Source organism: Coccinella septempunctata, chromosome 4 (assembly GCF_907165205.1).
Source record: "Coccinella septempunctata chromosome 4, icCocSept1.1, whole genome shotgun sequence".
Taxonomy (NCBI): domain Eukaryota; kingdom Metazoa; phylum Arthropoda; class Insecta; order Coleoptera; family Coccinellidae; genus Coccinella; species Coccinella septempunctata.
Genome location: NC_058192.1, coordinates 33,539,313 through 33,549,500, shown reverse-complemented (window position 1 = coordinate 33,549,500; position 10,188 = coordinate 33,539,313). Strand labels below are relative to the sequence as shown.

General features: G+C 40.3%; 1 protein-coding gene across 1 annotated transcript; it reads left to right on the top strand.

The window, feature by feature from the left end:
- The first annotated feature begins 2,812 nt into the window (after positions 1 to 2,812).
- LOC123311936 lies at positions 2,813 to 4,234 on the top strand. The gene is made up of 5 exons (XM_044896071.1): positions 2,813 to 3,125; positions 3,247 to 3,419; positions 3,481 to 3,597; positions 3,666 to 3,906; positions 4,064 to 4,234. The coding sequence occupies exons 2-5, from the start codon at positions 3,350 to 3,352 to the stop codon at positions 4,074 to 4,076; spliced, it is 441 nt and encodes a 146-aa protein (XP_044752006.1). The 5' UTR covers positions 2,813 to 3,125; positions 3,247 to 3,349; the 3' UTR covers positions 4,077 to 4,234.
- Positions 4,235 to 10,188: the final 5,954 nt, after the last annotated feature.

Below are 10,188 nucleotides of genomic sequence, written 5' to 3'. Positions count from 1 at the left end.
GTAAGCATGAGAGCTCTGGTGATCTACCTCTGGCTGATTTAAGCTGGTGAAAAACCTGCCATGTAAGGGTTTGGATCTCCATCTTTGTTTTAATTTTTCAGGTAGATATTCTCCTGTGTCGTTCTCATCGATTATTTCGTTGTACTGGGCAGAAATCCATTGGTGTACAGGTAAGTTGTTTTTCCTGAAGTATTCTTTCATTTTTCTTTCTTCTCTTCGGCAGATCTGTTCCAGGTTACCGAGTCCACGTCCGCCATCTTTACGTGGTAAGTATAGCCTTTCTATTGCCGATTTCGGGTGCAGCATACCGCGTTGAGTAAATGATGTTCGTATTCTTCTATCGAGTTTTTCTAAATCTGTTTTGGACCAATTGAGAATTCCAGCAGTGTAAGCGAACGTGGGGATCGCCCAGATGTTTATAGCTGTGATTTTATTTTTCGCTGACAGTTGCGAATTGATTATTTTCTTGACTCTCCTGATGAGTTCCTGTTCAGCATTATTTTTGTTTTTCTCATACACTTGTCTTGAGAATCGTCTTGTGTAAGAAGTTTTTGGAGTTTTTTCTGCCTGGGTTAAATTTAAATCGGGAGTCGCGGTCTAGCCAGCAGTTTGATACGGCTTTTTTCCGACAGCGAAAGCCTCGCGAAATCAGTTTTTAAAATATTTTGAATACTACTGCCCGCCATGATTTCAAAACGTAAACAAACACGAACACACGCTAGGTTGTCAATGCGCTAACGGCTAGAGTGAAGCGGATAGGGGCGACTTTTATCGTAGCCCTTTTACTCGTTAAAACGACCGACACGAAGAGTTGCGGGTGGAGCCGAATGACTGTCCGAATGCAAGAAATCGGGGCTATACGATTCATCGCCCCTGTAGGGACGGACTGCTAGATTATTTATTTATTTATTTATTTGACATTGGGAACACAAACAGGTCAATGACCCATAAACAGTATCCACAAAGTACAAAGATGAAAATAAAAATCAGCGACAAAAAAATCAACCAAAGACAACAACAAAAAATCACTGCATCAAAAAATGTTTCTTCAGTTGAAGCTTGATGTTAGCACAATGAAATACATCGATAATTCGTAGCTCATTGCAGGCTCGGAACATTCTAATCAACGGAGAGTTTTTAGATGCATTTGTCCTTCTAAATGGTACATGGAAAATTTCAAAAGATCTTAAATTAACATTTGGAACATTAATGTTTACCTCCCGCAATAAATCCGGTACCTGCAACTCACCACTTACAATTTTCCTCAACAAAACTACATCGCCTATGCAGCGTCTATTTTCAAGCGAAATCAAGTTAAAATGTTTTCTGGCCATATAATAAAAATTGACATTATCTCCTGAAGCAGAAAATTTACTTCTATAACTTAAATATTTCAGCAACTTATTTTGTATTCTTTCGATTCGTTCTATATAAATCCTATATTGCGGGTTCCAAACAACCGAAGCGAAATTTAGTCGGCTAAAAACGTAGGCATAGTAAATACTGAGAACCGGCTTGATACCTCTAAAAACCCTACACCCCCTAAACAGAAATCCTAACATTCTACTGGCGGAATTGACAGTACTGTCGATATGAAATGAGAAAGTTAACTTTCCATCCAGAATTACGCCCAAATCCCTGATGTGATCAACTCTCTCCAGTGTCGCCTGATCAATACTATATTGAAAACGAATAGGGGCTTTATTACGTGTGAATGTAATTGTTTTACATTTAGAAATGTTTAAAAATAAATTGTGCAAGCGACAAAACTCCGAGAACCTCTCCAGCTCCCCTTGTATGATCATACAGTCCTCTATAGATCTGACAACGTAGAAAATTTTCAAATCGTCCGCATAGAGAAGCACTCTACATCTATGAAAAACGGAAATAATATTATTGATATATATCAAGAAAAATAAAGGTCCGAGATGAGAGCCTTGTGGCACACCAGATGGACATGTGAACTCAGCCGACCTACTTCCATCCACAGAAACGAATTGCACTCTATCAGTCAGATAGGATTCGCACCAGTGCAAAAGACTACCTCCCACACCGACCTCAGAAAGACGACGACTGAGAATTCTATGTGAAATTTTGTCAAATGCCTTACTGAAGTCGGTGTAAACAACGTCAACCTGCAAACGCTCATCCATTGCCCCCTCCAAAACGTTCATGAATAACAAAAGGTTAGTCTCTATGGACTTTCCCTTCAAAAACCCGTGCTGTTCTGGGATTATCTGATTTTTCACTAAATTGTATAGATGAGCATAAACAAGTTTTTCAAGGAGTTTGGAAAAGACGCATAATTTGCTTATGGGGCGGTAATTTTCAATAATAGATCTATCGCCACCCTTGAAAATTGGGACAACCGATGCAATCCTCCAGCGCCGAGGGAATCTGCCCGTGCGGAGGGAGAGATTGAAAATATGTTCAAGTGGAAAGCATAAAGCAGGACAACTTCGTACGAAGTATGATGGAATACCATCAGATCCGGCACCTTTACTTTGATTAAGGGACCTTAAAGATTTTTCGATTTCCTTAGCAGTTATGACAATGTTTGAAAGGTAAGCAGGAGAATCAGCCACAGTAGAGTCAATACTGTTGGGTGAATTTAATGGATCAACAAAAACACTACTGAAATACTGAGCAAAACTGTTACAGATGTCTACTCCGCCCGTGCTAACTTCATCTTTATATAGCATCGAAGAGGGAAGCCTGCCATGTCTACTATGGAGAGTAGAGAGAAGGAGAACGATCGCTGCTTTGAGACCACAGATTTTTTGTCCCCTAAAATATGTACCAATAGTAGTAGCACAGTATAGACACCAACCAGTAGGCGCACTCCCTGGTTTCTGTTACTCCATTTATGACTCGCGCATCATTTCCGTGCTCCTAACCTCAAATTGTTGAGCAGCATTTCGAATTCGAGCATTCGAAATTTGAAAGTTAAACAGAAGTAAAGGTGAACATTAGAGACAGTCTCTGGTAAATTGTAGCAATTATAATCGTGTGAAGTAAATATATTTGTGCAAAATGGTGAATTATTGCAGCGTGTATAATTGCAAAAACAGTAGTGTTAAGAATCCTAAACTTAGTTTTTTTCTCATACCAGGAGACACTTTCAGGTGAGTTATTGAATAAGCACGTGTTAATGTTGGTAAATTTTTGGTAATATTTTAGTTAAACTGCTATACTTCGTACAAGCACGTGAATGGTATCTTATTTAATTTTTCCTATCATTTTCAGGCAAATGATTTGGCTTCCAAAAATGAGAAGGCAAGAATGGATTCTGAAAAGACCAGAACTTCTCCACAAAAAAAGAATATGAAGTGAGCATTTTTCTAAAGAAATGCTATCTGGAAGTAGATTAAAAAAGGATTCTTTTCCAGATTTATTCAAAGAAGGCATTGGTGAGAAAGGTATATATTGAAGAAAATTAAGATTTTATTTGTTATAATTAATATTTATTTTTATAATTAGGGGTGAATGTAAATGCTTCAACTTCTGCTTCAACATCTTCAATGGATATTGAAAATAATGAGACCGTAGATGAATGCCGTGAGATTTCTATAAACCCCAACATATATACTACACCAGGTAAGGACTTCAACGTTACTTATTTATTTGAACTATTATATCTTATGCATATTTATCTGTATTCATAGAAAAGAAACCAGAAGAAACACAAACATCTCCTAGTTTGTCTTCAGCCACTCCGAGGAAAAAAAAGTTACAATCAGTGGTGAAGAATTTGAAACGAAAATTAGTTGCAACTCCAGAGAAGAAATCTGTAGATATAAGTGATGAAGATTTCATCCGATTTTGTAGAAAAAATTTCAATTCGACCCTGGCAGATTTTATGATCTCCCAATTGAAGCTTCGAAAAAGGAAACCTCATGGCTATAGGTATTCAGTCGCTTTTAAACAATTTGCACTAACAATATACTTTTTGGGACCCAAAGTGTACCAATTTCTACAAAAAACATTTTTTTTGCCACACAAGGCAACAATATAACACACAAATTGGGATTTCTCTGTTGGCTTAAATGAGCACATATTTCAGGCAATTTCATTAAAGACAAGGAATATGGACGATGCAGCAAAGGATTGCATTGTGTGTGTTGACGAGATGTCAATAAAAACCCATTTATTTTATAACATCTCATTGGATCAAATTATTGGATTTCACCAATCCAATGGAAGCAGGTCCTATGAACCCGCAAATTGTGTTCTGGTTATCATGGGGTGTAAGGGGGAAGGATGCGTTTTATAGCCTCTCCTCTCAAATGCCAACCTCACCTACTCGCGGTGCACCCTGTTCTTACGAACGAGGCTCTGGCGACCGAACATGAGCGGTATAACTCTGTTTCCCACAATTACGTAGCCTAAACATTGGCTTGAGCAGGAAATGGCTCTCTGCGTTGCTCAAGTTACGTCTCAGACCTTGTCGTCACAGGTTACCTGTGCCACAAGATAATCTAGTCGTAGCCGCAACCAAAGTTGCACTGACAGCGTTACCAGTGCAGCTTTTGAACACCTTCTAACGCAGCTCCTACAAAAAGATGGATCAGTCGAACAGGACAAAATTCGTATCCGGAGGTAAAATACCCTCCCATTCGGATCTCCGGGGGAGGGTGCCTGAGCGAGTGAATCATCGAACAAACACCAATGAAAAGCACATAGCTTTTGCAGCATGGAACGTCAGAACCTTGCTAGACAACCCCAAGGCCGACCGACCAGAGAGGCGTACTGCCCTAATCGATAAGGAACTGCAACAAACATCCATTGCAATAGTTTCTTTAAGCGAAACACGCTTTTCGGACGAAGGTAGCTTGGTAGAACAAGCGTATACATTTTTCTGGAAAGGCTTGCCGGAAGGCGAAATCAGACAACATGGCGTAGGCTTTGCCATTAGAAACGACCTGGCCGCCAAACTTACCGAAAATCCAGTTGGTATCTCAGAACGTTTAATGACCCTACGTTTTCCTGCAGCGAATAACACGTTTGTGAACATCATTGCAGTATACGCACCCACTTTGAACTCCTCTGACAACTTAAAGGACACTTTTTACGAAACACTCGTTGCTACATTAAGTAAAATCCCAAAACGGGAACGAATAATTCTCCTTGGAGACTTCAACGCTAGAGTGGGCAGAGGTCAAGACTCAGAACTATGGCCGGGAATAATAGGGAAACACGGCACAGACAGCATCAATTCGAATGGAGAACGTCTGCTGGCTCTTTGTGCAGAACACAATCTGTGTATAACGAACACCTATTTTATTACGAGACCCAATTCAAGGGGGACCTGGCGCCACCCGCGCTCAGGGCATTGGCATACCCTCGACTATGTGATCGTGAGAAGGAAAGATCTGAAAGAGGTGTTGGTCACTAAACCCAGAGCAGATCTGGAGTGCTGGACTGATCATAGGCTGGTAATCTCGAAAATGAAAATCTCAATGCGCCCAAAATATCAACGCAAGCCGAAGTATCTAAGAGAGCGCCTTCAAATATCCAAACTACAAAACCCTTCTACAAAGGACAGATTCACAGCTGCCGTCAAAGATAGCCTAACACCACCGGATTATAACGACGACATTGAGACTCATTGGCTCCGTTTCAAGTCATCCCTTACAAATACAGCGAAGGAAATACTGGGCACGGAACGCTCCCGAAAATCCCCAGACTGGTTTGCCGACAGCGAAACTCATATCGCACCCCTTTTGGACGCAAAACACAAAGCGATGAAAACCGCAATTAACAAGCCTGGCGATGTTGCAGCCCAAATAGGTTTCATAAACATAAAACGCGAGGTCCGTCAAGAAATAAGAAAAATCAAGGACAGCTGGTGGAAAGAAAAAGCTAGAGAAATACAAGCTTACGCCGATAACCATGAGTACAGGCGTTTTTTCGAAGCTATTAAAACTGTTTACGGTCCAAGCAGAAAAGCTAGCTTTCCTATAAGAGATGCTCATGGAGCTATTCTAACTGATGATAGAAAAATTCTCGAAAGATGGAAGGAGCATTACTCACAGGTCTTGAATCAAAATAACGACTCGGATTTATCCATTTTAGACCTGCTTCCCGCGTATAGTCCGATGACATCGCTTGATGACGAAATTTCAATGTCGGAAATCATAAGCGCGATTAAAAATATGAAAAATGATAAGTCCCCTGGTCTAGACGGCATTCCGGCGGAGATATTCAAAGCCTTGGATGAGGACATTGTCAATAGTCTCCTAATACTATTCCGCAAGATCTGGGAACAGGGAGATGTGCCACAAGACTTCAGAGACGCTTTAGTTATCAACCTCTATAAGAACAAAGGCGATACGTCGAATTGCAACAATTACAGGGGCATATCGTTGCTTAATGTGGCCGGTAAAATTCTCTCGAAGATTATGGCTAATCGTTTGGTTCCACTCTTAGAGAGGCTTTTACCTGAATCCCAGTGCGGCTTTCGACCAAATCGAGGTACGGTGGACCTAATTTTTACACTGCGACAGCTACAAGAAAAGGCCCGTGAACAACAATCAAGGATTTATACAGCCTTCATCGATTTAAGCAAGGCATTCGACTCGGTGAATCGGAGAGCGCTCTGGAAAATCATGGCACGTCTAGGAGTACCCGAAAAATTCCTAGCAGTGTGTAAAAGCCTTCATACCAACAACACCGCTAGAATACAGCATAATGGCTCTACAACCGACCATTTCTCAACCAACTCTGGAATAAAACAAGGCTGCGTATTAGCGCCTTTACTGTTCAATATTTTCGCCATAGCTGTATCGATAATTGCTGACATGAGCATGCCCGTAAGAGGTGTTGGGATAAGATTCAGATTTGATGGAGGCCTGTTTAACCTGAAGCGCCTCAGAGCAAAAACCCGTACCAAGTTTATCACGGAACTTCAATATGCAGACGACTGTTCACTCATCGCTAGCAGCTCAGAGGATCTACAGATAATGATGGACACCTATAAACATATATACGAAGCTTTAGGCCTTAGACTCAATATTGACAAGACCAAAATCCTGGTAAGTCCGCCAGAAAGCCTTCAAACAGATATCAGCCTGGACAATGAAACTCTAGAACAGGTTGAGCAGTTCAAATACTTGGGAAGCTTCATAAATACTAGGGCTAACCTTGACACGGAAATACACAACCGTATCAATTCGGCATCACGGGCATTCTGGAAGCTGAAGGACAGAGTGTTCCAAAATCACGACCTCAATCTGAAGACCAAGACAGCTGTTTACAGAGCAGTGGTCCTCCCAACGCTTCTTTACGGAAGCGAAAGCTGGACTCCCTACAGGCGACATATTAAACAGCTTGAACAGACGCAGCAACGTCATCTAAGACAGATAATGCACATCAGATGGTTCCACAAAGTTTCGAATGCAGAAGTCTTGCAGCGCGCGAGTTGTACAACAATTGAGACTCAAGTAACGAGGGCCCGACTCAGATGGAGCGGCCACATTCTGAGGATGCAAGACACAAGACTCCCCAAAATAGCTCTATACGGCGAACTCACTGAGGGAGCCCGGAAACCAGGAGGCCAGTATAAGCGGTTTAAGGATACACTACATCAATCCCTAAAATCAGTTAATGCCAATCATAACTGGGAACAACTAGCGTTAGACAGGTCACAGTGGAGGTCTTTGGTCCACAGTTATAGTGGAGAATCGAGAAGGATACAGCGGCGGCCAGATCTGGTTGGAGACTATCCATGCCCTGAGTGTGGAAGGATCTGCAGGTCACGGTTGGGTCTCTTTAGTCACAGGAGGGCACACAGTCGCAACTAGCACTAAGAAGTTACAAGTCTGTTCGAATTTTTTTTTTTTTTTCTTCTTCTTTTTGTAGATTTATTCCCGGTAACGGGATACAGCAATGAATGAATGGTGGTGGAGAATATAAAAGTTCTGAAACCGGGTAGATCCTGTGGACCAGAAGGGATATATGCGGAGCTCATCAAGAACGGTACTAAAAAACTTTTCCACCTGCTCACTACAATATTCAGCCGATACATAAACGGTGAGGATGTTCCAGATGCTTGGAAACCGGCTTATGTATCCTCAATCCATAAAAAAGGGAAAAAAAATGTATGCTCGAAAGGCTCGAAGGCATCTCAGTTACAAGTACGCCTAAGCAGACTATACGAAAGAGTTTTAAGAACCCTAATAGAAAAAAAAATTGACGAAGAGAACAATGTGGATTCAGAGCTGGAAGATCTTGCACGGACAATGTGTACTGTATGAAAGAGATAATTGAAAAAAGAAGTTCAGTTAACCTAGCAACACATATTTTATTCGTAGATCTAACCAAGGCTTATGATTCAATACCTTGGTGTTTGCTATGGGAAACACTACAGATAATAAATATAAATCAGACTTTGATTGGGGAATGGAAGAATCTATATTATGGCTCAACATCTAGAATTAAAATAGGAAACAAATTGTCAAGTCCATTTTATGTCAATAAGGGCTTACGACAGGTATGCACCATATCAACCACTTTATTTAAAGTATATATAAAAAATGCTTTAATGCAATGGAAGCGAAAATGTTCTGGGATAGGCATACCCCTGAATGATACAAACATTTACACTTTACAATTTGCGGATGATCAGGTGATAGTCACAGGAGACAAAGAAGATCTGGAATACATGACACGCAAACTAAAAGAAATATATGAATATTGGGAATTAGACATGAACCTGGAAAAAACTGAATAACTTTGTATAGGAGACGACAAGAGTGTACTGGATATTGGGGGTGCAGAAGGCATACAACCTTGCGAGGAGTTCAAGTATTTGGGAGTGAAGTTCGAAGTTCGAAGTTCGGCACAGATGACAATGAGATAAGATCTAGAGTAACAGAGGCAAGAAAAGTGATTGGCTGTTTGAATGGAATATTGTGGAGCAAAAACATAAGTAGATCACGAAAGTTCAACATCTACAATACAATGATCAAAAGCCAACATATGGGTCCTAGACACGGAGACTGACAGAAATAAATAAGAAGAGGATAGAAGCTGCAGAGATGGATGCGTTGAGGAGATCGGCTAGAATATCAAGAATGCAAAGAATAAGAAACCAGGACGTACGTAATCAAATGGGAGTAGAAGGCACAATCATGGATGATATAGAGAGAAAACAACTGATCTGGTATGGACATGTGCAACGGATGGGACAAACATGATTACCGAAACAAATAAAGGACTGGATACCAAATATAAAAAGACGAAGAGGAATAAGACCAAAGAAAAACTGCTTGGAGGGAATACGAAAAGCAATGAGCGATCGAAACTTACAAATAGGACAATGGGAAGATCGCAAACATTGGAATCTAGGCATTATCGGGTATGTGGTCAATTTTTAAGTAAAACCAGCCAAAAATGCTATGAGTTAATCTTTACTTCTCAATATTTCGTTGACAGTTTTCAACTTCTTCAGGAGAATCTGTAAATTATTGGACGTGAAACTGTGAACAAGACAAACTACAAACGAATTACTTACAAGATGTACAAACATTGACTATTTCAAACCAAAAACGACATATTAGCAATGATAATCTCTTCGGAGATAAATATTAACAACAATTAGTCATCTTCATTACGCAGCAAGGTGAGATAATAATGTGCTGCACATACGTTTTTAAGAGAACAACGCTAGATATCAGTACCCTCTATGGGTTGACAATTATACTATTACAAATCATTCAAAATCTTACTATAAAAGACACTCATTTGGTCCGTGTCTGATTTGAAATTAATTGTGTGGTTTTTTTTTTAATCTGTAACATCTCGAGGAATAGCCTATTTCTATAATTCGAATTCGTCTCTAACACTTTTACATATTCCATCCCAAATTCGAAACTGTGTCCCGTTTCCTGGCAGTGCTTAACAACAGCACTTGAGTTCTTCCCGATGCGGCAACCACTTCTGTGTTGAGTGATTCTTCGTTTTAACCATTGTTGCGTTTGGCCCACGTAACAACCATCACAATGCTGACATGAAATCTTATACACTGGATCTGTGCAAAATTCCTTTGGCGTCTTTTCTTTTGTCTTCGAGAACAGGTCCCCTAATTTTGTCAAATAATATTTGAGAAGTTAGATGTCCTCGAATTTACTCAAAACCCTGTAAGATTAGGCGTCATATTTTTGAGGAATGGAATTTTCTTGAATTTAA